The 25122-nt window shown below is 46.5% G+C and overlaps 1 protein-coding gene across 3 annotated transcripts in view; it reads right to left on the bottom strand.

Moving 5' to 3' along the window:
- Positions 1-25122, bottom strand: part of PFKFB4 (6-phosphofructo-2-kinase/fructose-2,6-biphosphatase 4) — a 46018-nt gene that overhangs the window by 11114 nt on the left and 9782 nt on the right. For all 3 annotated transcript variants that reach the window (XM_087430929.1, XM_004419656.3, XM_004419655.3), the window contains exons 4-10: positions 20506-20572; positions 17834-17908; positions 17399-17455; positions 16449-16570; positions 14264-14471; positions 13550-13696; positions 33-137 (exon numbers count right to left, since the gene is read on the bottom strand). In XM_087430929.1, the coding sequence (XP_087287055.1) occupies positions 33-137; positions 13550-13696; positions 14264-14471; positions 16449-16570; positions 17399-17455; positions 17834-17908; positions 20506-20572 (781 nt within the window). The remainder of the gene's footprint in view (positions 1-32; positions 138-13549; positions 13697-14263; positions 14472-16448; positions 16571-17398; positions 17456-17833; positions 17909-20505; positions 20573-25122) is intronic.

Genomic DNA, 25122 nt, shown 5'->3' on the forward strand with positions numbered 1-25122 from the left:
TGGCTGGAACCAAGCCCCCAAAGCCCACCTACCTCCCCCTTGGGGTACCGGTACCGGTACTTGTCCTGGTCCCGCAGGGCAAACTCCAGTGGATAATGATCCTGAATTTCCTCGTAGGTCATTTCCTCACAGACGCCCTAGGGAGACACTGCGGTCATCACACCTCCCAGGCCAGGCCTGGGGATCAGCCCTGTGTTGGGGGGAGGGCAGGCAGAGGGAACCAGGTTTACGGGGCATTTCCTGGCCCATGGAGGCCCTCCCAGCCTGGAGCTTAGAACCCATTTCAGAAGAGCAGGCCCTCTGGGGACACTGAGCAGGGGGCGGCCCCTCATTTGGAAAAAGCTATCAGAACAGTCTTTTCCACCCATCCATCATCCATCCATCCAGTTTACGCCATAAAAATAAACACAGAAATGTTAACTATGTGTCTTTTCTAATATGTCTTTTGTTTTCTGTGCTATGGAAATAGTACTTCTGAGTATGGATTGTTGAGCATGCTATAAAGTAGGATTTCACTTGTGTCATTCAGGACACGGACACACACACACACACACACACACACACAGCATAGAATACCTTATACAAATGCCACTTAAAAAACAAATCAGTAGAGAGAGAATATTGGTTGAAAACACTTAAGTGTCATGTAAGGGCCCAAAGAGGCCCAGAGCACATTGGGCCATCATTTCATTAGCCATGACCACCCCTGACTGAGCCCACATTATGAGCAGCATTATGGACCACTCCCCTAGAACACTGTGAGAAGCGACAACCTCCTTCCAACCCACTCCCCTGCCAAGAAGCCTAGGAAGATGTGTTGACTGTCCAGTGTGTGAACTGTCCGGTGTCCTTCCGAGGCTCAAGCCAAGAGCCAGCAGACAGGACATGCCCAGAGAGAGGAAGAAGCAATAAAGTGCCCTTAATAAACAGCTGCTGGTCTCTGCCTTTGTTCTAAGTTTTTTTTCTAGACAAAGCCTAGGGGCAAAGTTGTCTATTAAAAAGGAAAGACAGAGGAAAATTTATAGCTGTAAATGCTTAAATCAAAAAAGAAGATCTCAGGGGCTGGCCCGGTGGTGCAAGCGGTTAAGTGCGCACGCTCCACTGTGGCAGCCCGGGGTTCACCAGTTCAGATCCTGGGCGTGCACCGACGCACTGCTTGGCAAGCCATGCTGTGGCGGCGTCCCATGTAAAGGGGAGGAAGATGGGCACGGATATTAGCCCAGGGCCAGTCTTCCTCAGCAAAAAAAAAAAAAAAAAAAAAAAAAGGAGGATTGGCAGATGTTAGCACAGGGCTGATCTCCTCATACACACACCAAAAAAAAGATCTCAAATCAATAATCTAATCTTCTACCTTAAGATACCAGAAAAAGAAGAGCAAACTAAACCCAAAGCAAGCAGAAGTAAGGAAATACTAAAGATTAGAGTGGAAATTAATGAAATAGAAAAAAAAAATAGAGAAAAGCAACAAAATCAAAAGTTGGTTCTTTGAAAAGATCAACAGAAGTCACAAATCTTTGCTAGACTGACTAGAAAAAAGAAAGCTCAAATTATTAAAATCAGGAATGAAAGAGGGACATTACTACTAAGCTTACGGAAATAAAGGCAGTGTGAAGACACAGAGAGACATACAGGGAAGAAGGCCACGTGATGACAGAGACAGGGATTGGAATGATGCGGCTGTAAGCCAAGGAATGCCAAGGACTGCTGGTAATCACCAGAAACTTGGTAAAATATGGGCATTAAAAGTGATTCTGGGGCCGGCCCCGTGGCTTAGCGGTTAAGTGCGCGCGCTCTGCTGCTGGCCGCCCAGGTTCGGATCCCAGATGCACACTGACACACCACTTCTCCAGCCATGCTGAGGCGGCGTCCCACATACAGCAACTAGAAGGATGTGCAACTATGACATATAACTATCTACTGGGGCTTTGGGGAGAAAAAAAAAAAAAAAGGAGGAGGATTGGCTATAGATGTTAGCTCAGGGCCAGTCTTCCTCAGCAAAAAGAGGAGGATTAGCATGGATGTTAGCTCAGGGCTGATCTTCCTCACAAAAAAAAAAAAAAGTGATTCTGGGGAAGGCACAGAAGGAAGTGAAGCACAGTGGAGAGAGCTTCTATCATCTTAGAGAACACATACATCATTGTGAACAGACTGTTGCTAGAAATATGATTATTAAAGGTACTTCTGGTGAGGCCTCAGAAGGAAATGAAGTGCATGTTATTGGACACTAGAGAAAAGGCAATCTTTGCTATAAAATGGCAGAGAACTTGGCTGAATTGTGTTCTAGTGCTGTGTGGTTATAATCAAAAAGACAGATAATAAGGGCCAGCCCTGGTGGCCTAGTGGTTAAGTTCGGCACACTCTGCTTCAGTGGCCCGGGTTCGGTTCCCGGGCGTGGACCTACACCACTTGTCTGTCGGTGGCCATGCTGTGGCAGCGGCTCACGTACAAAAAAAAAAGGGGGAAGATTGGCAACAGATGTTAGCACAGGGCAAATCTTCCTCAGCAAAAAAAAAGATAACATACAACCACAACAGGTGGTTAGCGAGGATGTGGAGAAATCAGAACTCTCATATACTGCTGGTGGGAATGTACTTTGGAATATACTGTGGAAACACTCTGGCAGTTCCTCAAAAGGTTAAACATAAAGTGTCCATACGACCTAGCAATTCCACTCCTAGGTATATACCCCAGAGAAATAAAAACACGTCCACACAAAAACTTGCGTGTGAATGTTCACAGCAGCATTATTCCCAAAGCCAAAAAATGGAAACTACCCAAATGCCCATCAACTGATGAATGCATAAATAATATGTGGTATATCTATACAACAGAATATTACTTGGCAATATAAAGAAATGAAGTACTGATACATGCTACCACAGAGATGAACCTTGAAAACACACTAAGCGATGGGGCCGGCCCGGTGGCGCAAGCGGTCAAGTGTGCGCGCTCCGCTGCGGCGGCCCGGGGTTTGCCGGTTCAGATCCCAGGCGCGCACCAACGCACTGCTTGGCAAGCCATGCTGTGGCGGCATCCCATATAAAGTGGAGGAAGATGGGCACAGATGTTAGCCCAGGGCCAATCTTCCTCAGCAAAAAAAGAGGAGTATTGGCAGATGTTAGCACAGGGCTGATCTCCTCACACACACACACACACACACAAACACACTAAGTGAAAAAAGCCACTCACAAAAGACCACATATCATACAATTCCATTTATATAAAATGTTCAAAATAGGACAATCTATAGAGACATAAAATAGATTAGTGGTAGCCTAAGGCTGGGGGAGGGGTTGGAAGGAAATGGGGAGCGATTGCCGAGGGGTACAGGGTTGCTTTTTAAGTAATGAAGTGTTCTAAAATTGACTGTGGTGATGATTGCACAACCCTGTGAATACATTAAAAACCACTGCCTTGCATGCCTTAGGGGAACTGTATGGTATATGATTTATATCTCAATAAAGCTGTTTGTTTGTTTTTACAAAAAAAAAAAAAGGAAAAATAAGGCAGTAAATTGTGGATTAGACTAAGAAAAAATCCGGATGTTGAAATAAAATTGCCCAAGGATGTTTACAGGAACAGAGGAAAAGAACAAAGATAACATGGAAAGACGATTAATAGATCATAGATGTCACAATAGACTCCAAACTTGAAAGATAAAGAAGGGAATCCACAAGCACCTAGGAAAATAATCAGATTAACTACAAAGGAAAAAAATTGGGGTGGCCAAAGGTTTCTCGCAAAACCAAACACTAGAGCCACATCCCTGTGCCTGGAGGGCAGGCACCAGCCCCAACCTGCCTCAGGGAGCTTCTGTTTGCATGAGAAAGAAACCAGTGGCTGGAGACCTCCCATAACTCCCACCAGCCACAACAGATGGAAGCCTACAAATGGTTAAGTGAGTTGTAAAATCTGCTACAAAAACTGCTTACTCTTTTGAAAGAGATCATCAATTCTGAAGAAGAGAGAAAAACAGATAAAAATAAAACCATAGGGCTGGGCCGGCCCTGTGGCTTGGTGGTTAAGTGCTGCGATGCTGGTGGCCCGGGTTCGGATCCCGGGTGCGCATCAAGGCACCACTTCTCCGTTCATCCTGAGGCCGAGTCCCACATACAGCAACTAGAAGGATGTGCAGCTACGACATACAACTACCCACTGGGGCTTTGGGGGGAAAAAATAAAATAAATAAAATCTTTAAAAAAAATAAAATAAAATAAAATAAAACCATAGGGCCGGCCCCGTGGCTTAGCGGTTGGGTGCGCGCGCTCCACTGCTGGCAGCCCGGGTTCGGGTCCAGGTGCGCACCGACACACCCCTTCTCTGAGGCCACGTCCACGTACAGCAACTAGAAGGATGTGCAGCTATGACATACAACTATCTACTGGGGCTTTAGGGGGAAATAAATAAATAAATAAAATCTTTAAAAAAATAATAATAATAAATAAATAAATAAATATATCCATGATGCTGAACTCTGCCCAATTACATTAATGAAAAAACCAAAAAGAAAGGAAATAGATGGAAATAACACACCCTCATCTTTCCCAACAGAGTCAAGAATTATTTTCCTGTTAATAACTTTGATAATTATTTACGTGCATCCTGCTTAAGAATGTCTTTGAAAAGCTTCAACGTAATAACTACTGGAATAGAAACATTGCCTGCCTTCCAAAGGTGATATTTATACATCTTTTTTATACGAAAAGATGATATTTATACAGAAAAGTTGGAATAAAGAGAAAACTACAAGATACTGAAAACAAGATCAAACACAGCAATTATAATAATAAATGTCAATGGGTTTAGATCCCTGAATGAAAAAGCTCTCAGGCTAGGCTGAAAAATAAACCAAAGAGGTGCTCCTTTCATCTAAAGAAAATGACATAAAAAGGTTAAAAATAAAAGGGAGTAAATATAACCAAAACATATGGACAAAAAGCAGGGAGGGGCAAGTTAAAACCACAATGAGATGCCACCTCATACCCATTAGGAAGGCTACTCTCAAAAAAACAGAAAAAAAACAAGTGTTGGTGTGGATGCAGAGAAACTGAAACTCTTATGCACTGTTGGTAGGAATGTATAGTGCTATAGCCACTGCGGAAAATAGTACTACAGCAGTTCCTCAAAAAAATTAAAATAGAAATACCATATGATCCAGCAATTCCATGTCTAGGTATATACCAAACAGTAGTGAAAGCAGGGTCTCAAAGAGATATTTGCATACTCACGTTCATAGCACCATTATTCACAAGAGCTAAAAGACAGAAGAAAACTAAGTGTCCATTGACAGATGAATGGATAAGCAAAATGTGGTATACACAGACAATGGCACCTTATTCAGCCTTAAAAAGGAAGGTGATTCTGATATATGCTACAACATGGATGAACCTTGAGGGCATTATGCTAAGTAAAATAAGCCAGTCACGAAAAGACAAATGCTATATGATTCTACTTATACGAGGTACTCAGAGGGGCCGGCCCTGTGGCGTAGTGGTTAAGTGCGCGCACTCCGCTGCTGGCGGCCCAGGTTCAGATCCCGGGCGCGCACCAACGCACCACCTGTCAGGCCATGCTGTGGCGGCGTCCCATATAAAGTGGAGGAAGATGGGCACAGATGTTAGCCCAGGGCCAGTCTTCCTCAGCAAAAAGAAGAGGATTGGCAACGGATGTTAGCTCAGGGCTGATCTTCCTCATACACACACAAAAAAAATTGGAAAAAGAAAAGCAAGTAATATTGGTAATATTATAACTGCAAGTAATATGGTAACATTCAAATTAGTCAAAGTATAAATCCACACAAAAGGTGTTTTACATTGAAACAGGAACCATCCAAAATGAAGACCGAGCCATAAGGGAGTAACTAGTACCAGATTTGCTTTGGCCCCAACATAAACAACTCAAAAAACTGGACAAAATATAAGCAACAGGCAGAGCAGGACTGTGATCCTTGAGAGAAGGGACACAGGAGCCACAACTGTAGCAGTTTACTGCCCAGAGGCACTTCCTGGAATGCAGAGCAGAATATAGGGAGGTAAAAAATGGAAGACACAAAAAAAAGAACAAAACTGAACTCCTAGAACTTAAAAACATAACAGCTGGAATGAAAAGTTTACTAAAAAGGTTTAATAAAAACACAGAAGTAAAGATAAGCGAACTTGAAGACACAGCAAGAGTAACTCTTCAAACTAAAGCTCCGAAAGAACCAAAGACTGAGAAACAATGAACAGAAGCTCAGTGACCTGTGGGATTACCCCAAGGGTTATATATATATTACAAGAGGTCTACCACACAGGTAGTTGGAGAGTCCAGGGTAGGAGAGAGGGTGGCAGAAAATATAATTGAAGAAATGATGGCTTAACATTTCTTCAAATTTGATATTTAGAAACCCAGAAATCAAATAATCTCAAGGAACTCCAAGCAGCATAAACATTTAAAAAACCATACCGGGCCGGCCCTGTGGCTTAGCAGTTAAGTGCGTGCACTCCGCTACTGGCGGCCCGGGTTCAGATCCCGGGCGCGCACTGACACACCACTTGTCCGGCCATGCTGAGGCCGCGTCCCACATACAGCAACTAGAAGGATGTGCAACTATGACATACAACTATCTACTGGGGCTTTGGGGGAAAAAGGAGGAGGATTGGCAACAGATGTTAGCTCAGAGCCAGTCTTCCTCAGCAAAAAAAAAAGAGGAGGATTAGCATGGATGTTAACTCAGGGCTGAGCTTCCTCGCAAAAAAAAGAAAAAAAAAAAAAAAAACATACTAAGGCACATCACAATCAAATTGCTGAGGGCCGGCCCCGTGGCTTAGCGGTTAAGTGCGCACGCTCCGCTGCTGGTGGCCCGGGTTCGCACCCTGGGCGCGCACCGACGCACTGCTTCTCCAGCCATGCTGGGGCCATGTCCCACATACAGCAACTAGAAGGATATGCAACTACAACATACAACTATCTACTGGGGCTTTGAGGGAAAAATAAATAAATAAATAAAAATTAAAAAAAAAAAATTGCTGAAAATCAGTGATAAAGAGAGAATTAAAAATTAAAGGCAGTTAGAGAGGGCCAGCCCTGTGGCTTAGCGGTTAAGTGCGCACGATCCGCTGCTGGCGGCCCGGGTTCGGATCCCGGGCACGCGCCGACGCACGGCTTCTCCGGCCATGCTGAGGCCGCGTCCCATATACAGCAACTAGAAGGATGTGCAGCTATGACATACAACTATCTAGTGGGGCTTTGGTGGGGGGGCGGGGAATAAATAAATAAAATCTTAAAAAAAAAAAAAAGCAGTTAGAGAAAAAGAAGATACATTATGTACAGAAGGAAGATGAGAATGACAACAAACTGCTGGTTAGAAACAATGCAACCCAGAAGACAACGGAACAGCATCTTTTATTTTATTTATTATTTTTTTTGTAAGGAAGATCAGCCCTGAGCTAACGTCCATGCCAATCCTCTTCTTTTTGCTGAGGAAGATTGGCCCTGGGCTAACATCTGTGCCCATCTTCCTCCACTTTATATGGGATGCTGCCACAGCAGGGCCTGACAAGTGGTGCATCGGTGCATGCCCGGGATCTGAACCTGGCCCGCCAGCAGCAGAGTGCGTGCACTTAACCGCTGTGCCAAGGGGTGGGCCCGGAACAGCATCTTTTAAAGGCTGAAACAAAAGGAGGGCTGTGCTGGTTCATCTCATTTGCCCTTCCAGATCCTTCTCCTGCTTCTCCACCTGCTCTCTGCCCCAAGAGGCTGACCCTTGTGGACTGCATCAAGAAGGCTCCCATGGCCACTAATTTCTTACTGGGCTAGTCCATGAGGAACCCTGGCAGGAGGTCACAGGGAGGCGAGAGAGCGAGGTTGAGATGTTTACTCGCAGGCTCCCTCCTAAAGGAGTTGCTTCCAGTGGTCTAGGTCCTCACCTAAGGCCCTATCCCATCAGGCTGCCCTTTCCTCACGGCTCCCTGCCGCCAGGTTCTTGCATCCTGTCTCCTCTGCCCAAGAGAAGTAATGGTCCCCACTGGTATGAGGTCAGTACAAAGCAACACCCCTTGTAGTGTCCCTATATCCTGCCCATATCTTTGTAAATAGTCCCTTTATAAACACTCATTCAATTAACCTAATTGGAGTGGCCATCTGTTTCATTTTATGTCCCACAAGTTCATAAGTCATGAAATTTAAATTACTTCATAACAAAACATTGAAATATATGAGAAAAAGTAAAATAATGCAAAATTGTTAAAAATACAAGAAAAATGAACAAAATCATAATTATAGAGTGTATCTAACATTCAACTATTGACTTATGATGATCAAGTAGACCAAAAAATATAAGGACACAGAAAATTTGAAGGATATAATTAAAGAAGTTGAATTTAATGAGAAACACATTTCAACCATACGGAAATGTGGAAATTTTCAACCACACAGAAAAGTAGAGACAACAGTATAACAAACACACGTACCCACCTCTTAGCCATGAATATTAACAACATACAGCCAATCCTGTTTCAACTAAACCTATACCTATTTCTCTCTCCTCAACCAACTGGATTACTTTGAAGAAAATGCCAGACATGATTCTATTTCATCTGAAATACTTCAATGTAAAACTCTAAAAATTAGAATGCTTCATTATCACAAACACATACACAAAAACTCTATAATTCTTTCATATACTTGGATGACCAACATATATTGGATATTGTATCCAACCAACAGACAACAGAACTTCCTTTCAAATGGCCGTGAGATATTTATGAAAATTTACCACATTCTAGGCAATAAAGAAAGCCACAACAAATTCCAAAAGGCTGAAATTACATTCTCTAACTGCAACTCAATAAAATTAAGCAAAAAATAGCTTTATATGCTTTCATTATTCAAGAAAAAATAATGACTATAAATGCCCTAGTCAAAAACTCTATTAGTTAAAAAAACCAAAGGAAAGGAAATAATATAAACATAGGCAAAAAAATAAATGAATTAGAAAACAGAAAAACAATAGAATTGATACAATCTGAGATCTAGTTCTTTGGAAAAAATTCAATGAGTGACCATCTCTGATAAATCTAATTAAGAAAGAAGAAAAAACCCACAAAATCAAAGGATGGAAAAAAGGGTAATAGCTACTGATACTGACATATAATGACATGAGCATAATCTACTGATATGTACTAATAACATTCTGATGAACAAATAAATTTTGAATAAAATAAACTATTAAGACAACTCAGAGATGGAGAGATGAATAGGAAGTGATAAAGCAGGTATAGTAAAAGGTTGATGGTAGAATCTTGAGGGTGGAGGTGCCAGACACACCCTAAGATGACTCCCACCGAGTCAAGCTCTTATATAACTCCCACCCCTTGAGGCAGGCAGAATCAGTGACTGGCTTCTAACCAACCAACAGACTCTGCATAGGCGACAGGATGTCAATCCCACGACCATGTTATGTTAGATAAGACTCCGTCTTGGCTGACTATAGAGAGAGAGAGACTCTCCCTTGCTGGCTTTGAAGAATTACGCTGCCATATTGTGAGAGGGCCACAGAACAAGTTATTGGGGGTGGCCTCTAGGAGCTGACAGGAAGAAAACAGGACCTCACTCCTATAACCATAAGGAGATGAACTCTGCCAACAACCACATCAGCTTGGATGACCCTGAGCCTCAGATAAGACCAAAGCCCCGGCCAACATCTTGACTGTAGCCTGATAAGACCATGTGCAGAGAACCCAGCCAAGCCTTGCCAGACTCTGGAACCACAGAAGCTGTGAGATAATAATGTGTGTTGTTTGAAACCACTAAGTTTGTGGTAATTTGTTATGTAGCAATAGAAAGTTAATATAGTGGGCATACAGGTATTCCTATAAAAATCATTCAACTCTGCTATCTGTTTGAAACGTTTTTGGGGGGAGAAGGAAATTATAACTTTTATGAAGGTAAAATTTACATACAATAAAATTTACCAATGTTAAGTACAATTCAATGAGTTTTCACATAGGTATAAAGTTATATAACCACCACAATCATGATATAAAATATTTCCATCATCCAAAAAGTTGCCTTCTCCCCTTTGCAATTGAGCAACTCTCTGACTTTTACCCATTATTTCTGCAAATATTTCTTTTTTGTTTTCTCCACCCATCTTTTTCTAGGACTCCAATAACACATACATTAGGTTGCCTTCTATTGTCTCACACATCACTGATGCTCTGTTCCTTTGAAACTTTTCACAGTAAAATATCGGGGGACAAAAAAGATAACACAAGAATATGTTTAAAAAACAGACCAAAGAATACATTTTAATTGTCATCAAAGAATTAACTCAAAGACTACAAAGCCCCAGGCCAGAGAGCTTTGCTGAAGGAAGAGTGAATCCCAAAGGCTCAGAAGAGACTGAAAATCCAAACTCATTTTATAATATCAGCCCATTAAATTAAGAACCAAACAAGGAAATCCAGTTTGCCCATCAATCCATTGGGAGCTGACAGACCACCCCTAGGACACAGACAAAAGTACCCTAGGAAACTCCTGGTCTCCAGACCAGCTAATTCTCCCCACTGGCTAACTCCTATTTGAAACTAATCCTTCCTCTCACTCTTAAGTGAAACCTCCATGAGGTTCTGAAGAAAAAGATACTAGACATAATTCTCTGTGGCCACCTGCACCCCTCTCCCCTCCTGATACCCTGGAATCTGGGCCTCTGCCACCTGTCAGGGCCTCCTGTACTCTCACTCCCTGTACGCTCACTCTCTCCTTTTCACCCTTCCTAGTCTCCCTCAATTCTGAGCACCCTCCAAAATTTGCAACTATGTGAGGTGATGGATATTAACTAAACTTATTGTGGTCATCATTTCACAATATATACATATATCAAATCATCATGTTGTACACCTAAAACTAATACAATGTTATAATCCCTCCCACTCACTTCCCCACCCACTCCCATTGGGCACCAGCCCCACCAGGCTCATGCCAAGAACCCCACTGATCTTGCTATTACATCCTAATGATCAGTTTGGAGCCTGGTCTCACTCCCCCTCCCTGTAGTATCTCACCCCACCGACTACAGCCTCCTTCTCTCTACTTTGACTTCCATGACCCCCATCTGCCTTGCTTCCCTTCCACTTCATTGGACACCCATCCATAGCCTCCTCCATAGCCCCTTAAATGCTGGGGCTCCCCAGGGCTTTGTCCTGGTCCCACTTCTCTTCCCTCAGCCATCTCAACCATTCCACAGTCTCAAGTACCACGTCTGTGGGAGGGATGCCCAAGCCCTCACCTCTCCTCGGAGACAGAGTACCTCCTGGGTATCTGCTCTTGAACATCTCCCATGAACTTCCTCCTTTCATTCAGTACATCTTTATTGAGCACCTACCATGTGGTGAACAAAGTAGACATAGTTCTTGCCCTCACATGAGCTCATCACCTTCCTTGACCCAGAACCCTTCCCAGTGGCTGGAAACCTGGAGTCATCCTGGATGATTCTCTCCTTTTTACCCCCACAGCCAGTTATCCTCTGATTCTATCACTTCGCCAGGATCTCGGTCCCCAGCACCTGGCCCAGTTCCTAGCACAGGGGACGCTCACATAAATATGGGATGAGGGAAAAAACATCCTTCAAATCCATCCACTCCTCTCTCTCTCACTGCTGCCACCCAAGTCACAGATGTCATCACCTTACCAGGCCACTGCAGGCACTTCTAACTAGTCTCTCTTCTCCAGATTGGTCCCCCAAGCCCCTCCCCACCTCATCGCAACAAAACCATTCTCTACATCAGTTGGGGTGATCTTTCTAAGATTCAAATCTGATCTCATTAGTAACTTTCACTTCAGGCTACAGAGGACTAGCTTGTTTAAGACCAACCCTCCAGTGACAGCAATTAGAAAAGTCAGACAGGGCCGGCCTTGGGGCTTAGCGGTTAAGTGTGCGCGCTCCACTAGTGGCGGCCCAGGTTCGGATCCCGGGCGTGCACAAACGCATCGCTTCTCCAGCCATGCTGAGGCCGAGTCCCACATACAGCAACTAGAAGGATGTGCAACTATGACATACAACTATCTACTGGGGCTTTGCGGAAAAAAAGGAGGAGGATTGGCAATAGATGTTAGCTCAGAGCCAGTCTTCCTCAGCAAAAAGAGGAGGATTAGCACGGATACTAGCTCAGGGCTGATCTTCCTCACACACAAAAAAAGAAAAATCAGACAGAAAAAAATTTTAAATCTGTTTGATATCATCATAGAGCTACAAGGCAGAGAGGACTTGAAGGGCCAAGACCTTGGAGTGACAGGAAGCCCAAAGAGGTGAACCTGATACATAGCATCATTTTTCCCTTTGAGGTTTTGCTGCTTCGAAAGTGGCAGTTAAAAGGATAAGAAGCCAGGGGGCAGGGGTAATGGGTGAGGGTGGTCAAAGACACAAACTTTTAGCTATAAGATAAATAAGTTCTAGAGACATAATGTACAGCATTACCTTGTTAACTGAAGTTATCAACACTGTATCATATATTTGAAAGTTGCTGAGAGTATGATCTTAAAAGTTCTCATCACAAGAAAAAAAAATTTGTAACTCTGTGAGGTGATGCATGTTAACTAAACTTGTTGTGGTGACCATTTTACAATATACACATATATCAAATCCTCATGTTGCACATCTAAAACTGATACAAAGTTACATGTCAATCATATCTCAATAAAACTGGGGGGAAGAAAACGATGAGAAGCCAAGTAGGAAGTAGGGACAGAGTGGGCAGAAGCTTGGCAGAGCTGTCAGCAATCTTAGGCTGAGGAGACAAAAAATAGAATCTTGGGGCCCACAAGGTTTTCCATAAGAACCTTTTAAAGCTATACTCTAGAAGCAGAAGGAACTGTAAATTTAGTAGCCGCCATAAGGATCAAAATGCAGCTTTGAAATAGCTCTATCCCTGATGAAACTAAGGTAAGCTGCTCCACCTGCCTGCTAGAAGCAAAAGTTAATCCTCTGGAGAAAGATAACATTAACCAGAACCTCAAATTATCTCCACAATTGTTCACACAAAATGTCCAGATTCAGTCAAAAATTACCAGGTATGCATCATATCCAGGATGCATGAAGAACTCTTAAAATCAATAAGAAAAAGACAGACAATCCAATAGGGGAAATAAAAAAAAAGAGCAAAAGACCTCACAAAAGATATCCAAATGGCCAATAAACATAGTAAAAAACTGCCATAATTAAAAACAGGGGGATACTGGTGCATGAACAGATACATAAATCTTATGTAAGAACTTAATATAAAAGTAGGTAAAATAAATCAACAGGAAAAGGACAGATGGATAGTTACAGGTAAATAAGTTAACTGGGAAAAGATCAGATTTAAGGCTGATGTCAGAACATCAAAATAAACTCTGGTTTGTCTAAATAGTTAAATGCAAAAGAAGGGAAGGAAGGGAGCGAGGGATGATCAAAACCCCAAAACACGAAGAAAAGTTAAGGAGAAGCTCTCCTGACCCTCAACCTTGTCACCCTGGCTGAGCGCAGCTGTGCCCAGGAGACCTGAGCAGGGAGGGAAGAGATGGTGATTACCGCATCGATCTCGTTGAGGACCTTCCACTGCTCGTAAGGCACACCCAGTGCCTCGGCCGTCTGGATTGTCCTCTTCATCTGGCTTGTCCAGACCTTCAGGTCCTTGATGTTCTGATCACTGATGAACCGGGCCAGACTCTTGGCAAACTGAAACACATCACAAGCAAATTCACACCAACAGGTCCTGGGCTGCCCTCAAAGGACCCCACAGCCACAGAGTCCATGAGGTCATACTCAGCCGCAGAGAACAAAGGTTTGGTAAAAAATCCCAACTAATGTCTCAGTGACACCCACACCCACCAGTGCTGTTCTTGTGCCTCCTTCCCAGACCCTGAGTGAAGTTCCAGTCATGGCTCATTAGGTCCCTTGCCACCGCCCCCCACCCCCACCATGCACCCTAGACCGTATGACCTCCCCACTGCGGCACAGCCATCCACTGCACTATAGGGACTCAGGTCACCCCCAGAGAGGCATGCTTCTCCAAGGAAAGGGGCTCAGCTGGTGACAGCTCACAGAGAAGCCAGAGATCCAGGCATGTGCTTGGTGCTTGGTGACCTTCCCTACATGATAGGAACATTCTAGACTGAATGAAGGTCATCCACCTCGATTGCACAGTAGTTATGAGAACTGGAGCCCAGCCCCAGCACACATACCACATACCCACACCCAGCCACCCAGAGGTACCAATGCACAGCTACACACACACATACTGACCTCCCTGCCCCGGGGGGATAGGCCTGGGTCCCCACCGATCCGGCCCTTGAGGTTGAGCTCGCTCTCCCCATGCCGGCAGAGGTAGATGGAGCGGGGGGTCACATGAATGTTCATGAGGTAATAAACGATGCGGCTCTGGATGTGGTCAGCCACACGGTTCACCACGTAGCTCTGCCCCACGTCCATGATCTTGATGTAGGACAGATCCCTTTCCAGAGAGAAGGTAGAGAGAGGCCTATGAGTGTGACAAGGGCCCTTGAGGGCACATCATGCCAGCCACAGGAACGGGCTGCATAGCTTCACATCTTTGACCACCAGGCTTGACATCACAACACACAGGACCGTCAGCCGGTGTACGAGTGATGGGGGTGAGGTGGGAGCAACACAACATGCGTGACATACAGACGAACCCTGTGAGAGGTGCTTAACACGCATCATGCTGCCAAGAGGTGACACCCAAAGCGAGGGGTCAGTCATACCACACTGTGACTTTTACCGTTGCTCTGTGTGTCCCCCGGGGCCCCATCTGGCCTACCTCTGAGCTCTCAACGCACTGTCTGTAAGGTGAACCAAGAGACAGTTTTTTCCAAGATTGACCTGGGAGTAGCTGGCAAACGCTCCTCCCCTCCACTCTTCCTGGTCAGCCATCCATGGGCCTGGCCTTTCCTTCTCCCAGTGAGCCTCCCCCTAGAACCCAGCCCAGGTCATCCGAGTAGCAGCCACACCCCACACTAGGCAGCAAGTGGATGAGACAAGAAGCACAGGAGGATGCTGCTGGTGGCAGCAGCCAATAAACCCAGCGCAGCCACTTCTACTGTGGACCTGTGCAATGTTGCGGCTTGGAGAACACACTTCTGTTTACGTTAGTGGGGGTGGGGGTGGGCAGCAGGAGGAAAGGGCAGGGTTTCTCAGGTATCCTGCTCTGGTTCAGCCCGGGAGCCCTCTGGATGTTCTCATTTGAGTTTTCACTGTCTGGACCATGGGATCTCAGTTGAGGTTTAAGGTTGTTCTACTGACACCACCAATAAAAACAGGAGCAACATTTACTGACAAATCCAACAGGAGCTGCTCCAGATTAAGCCCCTCTACTGCAGTCACATCACAGAACCATGAGGAGGAACGCTGTGCTGGGGGAACCAAAGGAAACACTGAACACCACAGAGAGGCCCAGGCAGCAAGCACAGCTTAGCTCCCACCACCTGGGCTGGCTCTTCTGGCTGAGATTTACAGCCAGTCCAGGGGCTGTCCTGTAAACATCCCCAGAAACCATCCCTCCAACACTCGCTTGTTTTCCTTGTTTGTACGCATTATACGTTCTCATGTAATTATAATGACCCAAGCACAGGTTTATATTCCAGCATTTTCACTTAATGCTACATAACATACACTTTCCCACGTCTCTCCAGTATGATTTATAATGACTGTGTAATACTTTACCAAGGGGTCACACTGTTATTTACTTAACCACTGCCCCCACTTATGCCGTAAGACAGGATTTGGCAAACTATGGCCAGCAAATCAAATTTAGCCCACAGTCTGTCACTGTAAATAAAGATTTATTGGAACACAGTCATGCCCATTTATTTACATATTGTCTATGTTTCATTTGCACTACACTGGCAGAGTTAAGTAGTTGCTACAAAGAATGCACACCCCCAAAGCCTAAAATATTTACTACCTGACCCTTTACAGAAAAAGTCTGCTGACCACTGCTGTAAGAGCCTCAGCTAAATGCCCTTATGGGCCTAAAGACCCCTCCCCACCCAACACACACTCCCGCTGGATCTTCCATTCCAGAGGGGGGTACGGGGAGCTCACGCACACTAGCCACTGCCAGCTATTCATAGGCAGGGTCTGAGTAGCCGTTCCCCCTTCTCAAAACACAGACTATGCACTTAAAGAAGAGCATGTCATATTTGCAAATGCCTGGTGGGAAGACTCTCTGCATGGAGATGGGGCTTGCTTTTACGATGGAATAGAAAATTCTGACTCGTAGAGCTCCAGTAAGGCAACAGGGGTTCTGTGAGTTACCTCCGGCCCACAAGTTCTGCCCAAAGGAAAAAAACAAGAAAGGCCAAATCATCTCCTCCTGTTGGGGTAGCCCCTCAGCCACATGGAGGCAGCCGAATGGGGCATCCACCACCCACCCATCACAACTGCAGGACACGGTGCTCTCCTTGCTCACCTGTCCAACTCCTCGTCCAGCGACTCGTATGAATTCTCATAGCACTCAATGCGCCTCATGAAATCCTCTGTGGCCTCATCACTATCGCAGTTGACATAGTCAGGGCTGCCCAGTTTCACTTGCTGCCAGAGCCAGGCACAGAGCAAGGGCACATCAGGGCTGGAGGCCAGACAGGGCCGGAGACCAAAGAGAATACTGGGCAGGGGCGGGGGGAGGCTGGACCGGAGACCAGGCCAAGGCTGGGGGCGCGAGGCTGGAGGCCAACCCCAGGGGGCTGGTCCCAAAAAGAAGAGTCTAGAGGCTCCCTGGTCCAAGTTCCCACACTAGCACTAAGAGAGTACTACCGGGCATCCTGAGATTAGAGTCCTTCACCTTTGTAGCACAGTGGGAGGTGAGGCCGGAGGGGCAGGGGACCTGGAAGGCCCTCCCCACCTGAACTATCTCCTCAAACCCAGATGGAGGCGAGGCCCGAGGGGCAGGGGACCTGGAAGGCCCTCCCCACCTGAACTATCTCCCCAAACTCAGATATTCATTCCTTGGATAAACGGCAGGGGTGGGGGGAGACGACACGGGACAGGGAGGGGACAGGGACAGGGAGAACAGGTCTCCTCTTTCAAAATGCAAATATCACCCCCCACCCCACCCCCAACCCTGCCCTGGGGCCTGAAGCTCCTCTTTCATTGTCCAGGGGATTGTGAAGGGGAAGGGGAGGGAGAGGGAAGGTAGGAGGAGGAGAATGAATGAATGAATGAATGAATGCCCTCCACCCAAGTGCTCCTCAGGGGTCCAGGCTCCCCTGATCCAGTGTTCTATTGCCTTCCCAACCCCCAAGGTTCAAGAAGACCAAATTAAGGCTGGCCTAGGCACCAGCCCAAACCTGGAGAGGGACCTCACTGTCACATGCCACCTCAGTTGTATTACTGCCTCCACAGGTCAGATGCACCACTCACCACAATGTTGGCGGCTATGACTTCAGGATCCACACATATGGACTCAACAAAAAAGGTCTGCAGCAAGGACCAGGCGGGAGGAGGGAAGGAACCATAGACACATTTAGCGCTCTGGGCCTGGCTCCACAGACCTCCCTACCCCACTGAGGGCCATGCTGAGCAGCCAGGCCCCTGAGGCCCTTCTGGTGTTGGGGCAGGGTCGAGGAGCACAGAACCAAAGCAGGTGCCACCCTATCCAGGACTCTCCCACCAAGATCCCCACCTCCCAGTAAAGAAAATCTCAGGCAAAGAGAAAAGAGCAGCCCCTCTAATCACAAATCCACTAGGGAGCCCACCCACCCAAAGCCCTGCACACATCAGGAGGCTGCGAAAGGGGCCCCAGAGGGCCTGAATGTGCCACAGGCCAAGCAAGGAGGTGAGCCAACAAGGCCTCACCTTGTAGCCGTTCTGTTCTCCAAAATTAAAGATGGTCGCTCTCCGTTCTCGGGTGGTATTTGTTGCGTCAAAAACCTAGGACCAAACTGGAGTTAACTCGGCCTCCGGCCCTGGAGGAAGTAGGAGGCCAGCTGACAGCTGCAGTACAGGGATTGGATTCTCACCAGCAGCTGCTGCCCGGGCCACCCACCTGGCCAGCTCCTTCAGATCTGCAAGGGCTAGGCTGGTCCTCCCCTTGCTCGGGGAGCACACTGGAAGGTAGCTGGAAGGAGAGGGTGCCTGTGCTCCTGGCAGGGTAGCAAACCCTTGGCAGGAGGAATACACTCAGCACTGCTCTGCACACAGCAGGCACTGAGTTCATCGTTAACCAACAGGACTTCCAGTGAAACCCGTTAAACCTGGAGAACTGAACCCACGTTTATGTCTACTCTATCTGGAGATCCCAGTAAAATGGGAACAGAAGGATAAAGAGAATAGGAGAGGAGATGGGAGACGTCAACAAAATTTTGTAAGACAGACACGTGGCGACTCAGAGAAATGGAGACAACCAAACACAAACCCTCACTGACCAGAGCACACCCACTTGTGCAGAACCGGGACAGTCAGGAACGGGGCTCGGGCATCTCTGAAACAAGGGACAAGAGTGCAGAGGAAACGGGAGGACAGGCTGGCGGTGCAACGAAGAGCAGGGGGAGCCAGGCCCTTGCCCCCGCCTCATCCAGCCATGTACTGATCCACCCGGGGTCCTCATGAAGTGCCTGGGGCCTGCCCGAGCACCCGCAGGTGCAGCCCACTCATCAGCACATCCATGCAGCTTTCAGAACATCACTTTTTAAAAAGGGCATTCAACCAGGGCTCACCGGACGCCCCAGCAAAACCTCTAACATGGAAAATGGAGACTAAATCAAACAGAAGAAAAGGAACTTCAAGAAAATGAAGAAAGGGCACAGAACAGAAGGAAACGTCAAAACACTTAGAATTATTATCTAAAGATAGATACAAAATGCTATAGTAACTATGAAACAAGAGTTCTAAAAAACTGAACACTCAAGAGAATAAGAAATTTAAAACTTGGAAATTAAAAATGTGATCACAGAAATTTAAAAAAAATTCAACCAAATACTTGTAAGCTAATGTTGAGGAAGTCCCCCTGAAAGTAGAACAAAAAAGACAGAGAGAGAAAACAAGGGGAGGGGCTGGCCCAGTGGCATAGTGATTAAGTTCGTGCGTTCTGCTTTGGCAGCCCAGGGTTCACAGGTTCGAATCCCAGGTGTGGACCAATGCATCACTCATTAAGCCATACTGTGGTGGTGTCCCACATACAAAGATAGAGGAAGATGGGCACAGATGTTAGCTCAGAGCCAATCTTCCTCAGCAAAAAGAGGAAGATTGGCAACAGATGTTAGCTCAGGGCCAATCTCACTCACCAAAAAAATTAAAAAATAAATAAAAATTAAAAACAAAAAAAAAAAAGAAAAGAAGGGGAAACAAAAGATAAAATTAGGGATCAAGACAAGCATGCAGCCACCAGGAATTCTAGAAAAAGAAGCTCAGAAAATGGGAGTGGAGTGGGAGAATCAATTGTCAGAAAGTGGCAGAGGTGGTTTATCAAAATAATAATATATGACAACTTCCCTGACCTGCTGGAGAAGAGTTTCTTGATGGGAAGGGCCTCCCAGGACCCGGCATGGTGGAGAAGAGAAGACCTACCACAAAGCACAGCACCTTGAAGACCCCAGAGGAAGGGGCATGAGAAGCCCCGGCTCCCTCCGAGAAATGAAACTTTTAGGAAGATCAGCAAATCGGAATGACTTCAGATTTCTCCACAGCCACGCTAGAAGCCATAATATAATGGAGCAACGTGGTGGAAATTCTAAGGAAAAAGTACTTTCCATCTAGAATTCTATACCCAACCATCAAATGTGAGGATAAAAAAAGTCATTTCCAGACATGCAAGGTGTCACACAATTTACTTCCCAAGCACCTTTCTCAGGAAGCTACTAGAGGATGTGCTCCAACAAAACAAGTCCGTAAACCAAGAAAAAAGAAGACATGGGATCCAAGAGCAGGGCATTCAACTCAGGAGGAAGGAGACAGGAATTTCCAGGGTGACGACTGAGTCACAGACCTAGAGGGCAACTGAGCCAGATGGAGCTGGAGGATGAAGAGCTCCAGCAGGCATGACTCCAAGAGGAAAAAGGAAGGAAAAACAGCTCCCATGTTTGACTGCATAAGGGTGAGGTAGGGCCCTTTCCCACAGACACCCTTGCTCAACTTTGCTGTCCCATCCATTCATCTGACTACAGGGGCCAGTGCACACGTGGAATTCCCTTACCCAGGATTCAACTGGCTCCTGGAACAGCCACCAAATGCTGGGCAGAATTCTCCCTACACCAGGAAAAATCACCTTTGCTAAAGACTTAGGTAACATGATGCCTCTAACTTGCGGGGTGGCCAAGAATGTGAGCATTCAGAGGGAAGTCCTACAGGGTCAAATGCAACCACAAGCCTGGCCCATATTCAGCCTCTGGCTTCTTCCTCCCAGGGGCTGTCCCCAGGGGCATCCAGGGTCACACACACCCTGGCTTCCTCTCTAGATGCTTGATGAAAGGAGTAGATGTGTGTGGGCTCCCAGGTGTCACTCCCAGATGTCACCAGGGTGTCACACTCACCGCCACATGTCCCCCTTCGTCACTAAGAAACCGCCGGACATCATGGAGGGCTGCCAGGGCACACTGCCTTTAGGAGAGAAACACATGGTCAGCCCAGCACCGGCCCTGACTGCAGGAGCGCTGTGGTCAGGGACACAGCCTACCCCAGACTGGAGAGGGGACGGCCCTGGGGTCCCTTCTCTCTTTTCAAGATTTCTCTTCTCTTTCCTTGGGACAATTTTCAATGTTTTGCGAACTCTGCTCCTGTAGGTAGAAGGCTATGTGGAAATCCTAACCATTGGATTATTCTTATAAATACCACTTATCTGTACTTCCCCTTCTTATCTCATTGTGTACGGATCCAAAGTGCCATTTTGCCATATTCATGACTTGTAATTGTCATGCACTTTCCCTGATTATCAAAATAAGCACTTTTTTTGTCTGTGTGTATGAGGAAAATTAGCCCTGAGCTAACATCCGTTGCCACAGCATGGCTTGATAAGGGGTGCGTCGGTCCACGTGCGGGATCCGAACCCGCAAACCCCGGGCTGCCAAAGCAGAGCACGTGACCTTAACCACTATGCGACCAAGCTGGCCCCCAAAATAAGCACTTTTAAAACCAGACATTTCCTTGTGTATGAGTGTCGGGGGCTGGTGGTGGGGAGAGGACAGATACTGTTGCCAACCCCCAGGGCAACATTAAGCCTAATGTTCAACTTTCTTTCCTGAAAAGAGAACTCACCCAACCATCCCTTCTGGAGGAGGGTGTATGTCTCCGCCCACTGCACCCACGCCCACAGACCCCCTGGAAGGTGAAACCCTCACCACGACTGACCACTGGCTACACTGTCTTCAGACGTCTCAGCCTTTTTGTCTATTGCTGCAAAATGGATTGGGACATATAAAAGATCTTTCTATTTTTATCCAGTTCTTTTATAAGGCCCAGAGATAGAGAAATCACTTTGACCTTTTATCTAATACCTTCATTATTTCGATGTAAGGTAAAATTAGACCTCCTCCATTTGTTTGATCTTCAGATTTTGTGTGTAAACCCCTAGTGTATCAAAGGGCTGTGCTGTTGGGGCTGTCGCCAGGCCAGCGTGCCCAAGTACACAGGCAGAAGCCAACCAGAGCAGGAGGCAGCCGGCTGGGGGCCCAGGGAAATTGGTGGCAGAGCTGAGTCCTGGTCACTGGAAGAAGCTCTGCTCCAACGCCTCCTTGTAACCTTTCTGTGCCCCCATGGGTCTTTCGACTAAAACCTCAAAGTGCTTTCTTCTGCCAAAAACCTGAATTCTGAGAGTCCAGGAAACGGCATTGCAGGGCCATTCTTGCCACCTGCATTTAGAGCCCGTTCCGGGCTAAGATCTCTGTGGACTGTGCTGACTGAGGTCCTCCTATGCGGTGGGGCCTCAGGGCCCCAGTGGAGATGCTGGGGGAACAGCCTGGGAACCAATGTGTGTATGGGTATGAGCGTGAATGGGTGCACACGTGCATGCATCCACATGTGTGGGTGGTATGTGCGAGCGCACTGTGCCCACACGTGCACGTCCAAGTCTGTGAGTGTACATGGGTGAGCGCAGCTGTGTATGCATGTGTGTGGGTGTGGGTGTGTGAGCGCGCATGCGCGCGCACGCGCATGTGTGGTATAATAAATATATTGGTCTATGCTCTGGGCTCCTGGCATAGAGCTCCATAAAACCCTTGGAATTTCCTGAGTGATAGGAGTGTATTTTGTTATTCATAAGGAGCCCTTTCAATCACACCTGAGTTCTTGCTAATGAAGTGTCTCAGGGTGGGTCCCCTAGACAGCCTCAGGACTGGCCTGGTCACCAGAAAGACCAAGTGATTCAAGGCTGAAACTGTCAGCCCCACTCACCAACCTCCGGGAAGGGGTCAGCCCACTGGAGATTGAATCAAGCTCCATAAACTCTTGAACAATGAGAGCGGACGGTTTCCGGGTGATGAACACATCAAGGAGCTGAAGGGTGACACGCACTGAGAGAGCATGGAAGCTCCACACCTGCCCCCTTCCTTTCCTGTGCATCTGTTCCTCAGTTGTATCCTTTATAACAAACTGGTAAATATAACTCAAGTATGTTCCTGGGCTCTGTGAGCCATTCTAGCAAATTATTGAATCTGAGGAGGGGGTTGTGGGAACCCCCAATTTACAGCTGGTCAGTCAGAAGTACAGGGTGGCCCCCCAGGGACTTATGACTAGTGTCTGAAGTGGGGTCAGACTTGTGAGACCAAGCCCTTAACCTGTGGGAACTGACACTAACTCTGGGTAGATAGTGTCAGAACTGAATTGAATTTTTGGACACCAGTGGGTGTCAGAGAATTCGAGAATTGGTTGGTGCCAGAGAAAATACTCCAGTGTCCCCAAGCCCTCTTGTGTGGTATGTAACTGAAAAGTAACAGGTATGACAGTGTGGGAGATCAGAATTGACCATCTCAAAATATGTCTCTTTACCTTGATTATTTTCTCTGCAAGAAACTATGACCCACCCCCCCTCCCCACTAACTGCCTAAAAGAATTTAACTCTGAGTATAGATAGACTGGTAGGGTCCTTGCTAAGCCCATTCCAAGTAATAGTAGAAGCTACCCTTTGTAAGATACATTTACATTTGTAGGGGAAATCTCCATTTGTAAATGTATCTCCCTCTCTGTACCAGGAAGAAGGGGAGATGACCTTATCTCTAGAAACTCTTATCAGTGCAGAAGAAGAGGACTTAAATATGCATACTCTTGTTTACTGTGCTTTCTGGTAATCTCTCATAGCTGACTTGCCCCACCCCTAACATCCTCCTTTGTCTTTAGCTGAAGGTAGTATTTAAGGTGAGATCCTCCGCCATCTTCTTGAGATAGTCAGTTACCCAGTGGGTCTCTCCCATGTATACATGTTATAAAGCTTTGCCTGATTTTCTCCTGCTATTCAGTCTCATGTCAATTTAATTTGTAGCCCAGCCAGAAAGGACTGAGAGTGAGTAGAGGATAGTCTTTCTCCCCTTCAACAGAATGCACACACACGTGTGCACATCGGCTATGGGTATGCATGCAGCCATGTGCATGAGTATAGGTTTTTATATGTATGTCCAAACATGTGCATACAGGACAAGCACATGTGTGAATGCCCACATGCATACATATGATGTGTGTACACATGCCTCCATGTGCTATGTGATTGCGGGTGCTCACACATGAGCGTAATATACCCACATGTGCATATAGGGTGAGCACAGGTGTATATGTGCCCACACATGTGCCTATGAGATAGGCAAGTGTCTGTGTGTATATGGGGTACGCATGTGTGTGTGCACCCACCTTCATGTGTGTGACTGTATGTGTGAAAAAAGTTAAGACAGCAGGCCTCAGAATACTATCCTTTGAAAGGCCTGCTTCCAAGGTTGGCTCTTGGCTGGGGTCTAGGAACTTGAATGGTAAACAGCTCCCTACACTGCTAAGAAGAATTTTTCCTTAAATAATAAGAGCAGCTCGCTGTGTCTAGACAATTTACACAAACAATATGGTTTATACCAACACCTGCTTTCCTTTTGGGATTCCAGAATTTTGGTACGTGCTTGATGCCTACGCAACCAGCCCCCAGTAAAAACCCTGGGCACTGTGTCTCTGATGAGCTTCCCTGGCAGACAACACAATTTGATGCTGGAGGAATTAAGTGCGTCCTGTGTGACTCCATGGGGAGAGGACTCTTGAAGTGTGCTCCTGGTCTCCTCTGGACCTCTCTCCATGTGCCTCCTCCCTTGGCTGACTTTGCTTTGTGTCATTGTGCTGTAATAAATCTTAGTCAGGAGTACAACCACATGCTGAGTCCTGAATCATCCTTGTAAATCACTGACCCTGGGGGTGGTCTTGGGGACCCCCCACACCATCCCCCCACACCATGCTTGAGTGTGCTTGTGTATGTGCGAACACAGGGTAAGCACAGGTGTGCCCGTGTATGTGCACATGAGGTATTCAAGTGTGTGTGTACTCGCCCTTGTGTGTGATGTGAATGTGAGTGACTGCACGTGCACGAGTAAGTCCAAGTATTTTTATGTGCAGGTGCCTACATGTGTGCACTCTCTCACATATAGTGTGATTGTGGGCACATGGGGTATGTATGTGTATGAACCCATGTGTACACGCGGGGTGTGCGTGCATGTGCCCACATGTGTATATGGGGCTTATGTGTGGTATGAGACTGTGTGCACAAGTATGAATGTGCCTGATGGTGTGTGTGTACAGTGACCTGCATGTGCATACATGACTGTGCACACCCTTTTCTAGACCTTCCACTGTGCCCAGTATGACGGACACACTTCAACATTGCGTAGTTCAAGGGACCTCAACAATGTGTGAGTACCTGGGCCTCTGGGAAATGTAGCCTTCTCTTCCCAGTTTCCCATTTTTAAAAGGTCTGATCATTCTATTTTGCCAATCATCTGTGGGACTTTTTGGTCTGGTTAATGGGAAATGGCCCTGTGGCCCAGTGGCCAGACCCAGGCTTTGGATACAGGATGGAGAGTTTCTAGGAACAGGCAGAGAGTGTGCCTGCAGAGAGGCACACGTGAACCTGCCCCCAACTTCTTTGGCGAGGTCCTCTGTTCCAGCTGGGTGACCTTGGACTAGCTCCCCAG

Source organism: Ceratotherium simum, chromosome 5 (genome assembly GCF_057802395.1).
Source record: "Ceratotherium simum simum isolate JZ-2026a chromosome 5, ASM5780239v1, whole genome shotgun sequence".
NCBI lineage: Eukaryota > Metazoa > Chordata > Mammalia > Perissodactyla > Rhinocerotidae > Ceratotherium > Ceratotherium simum.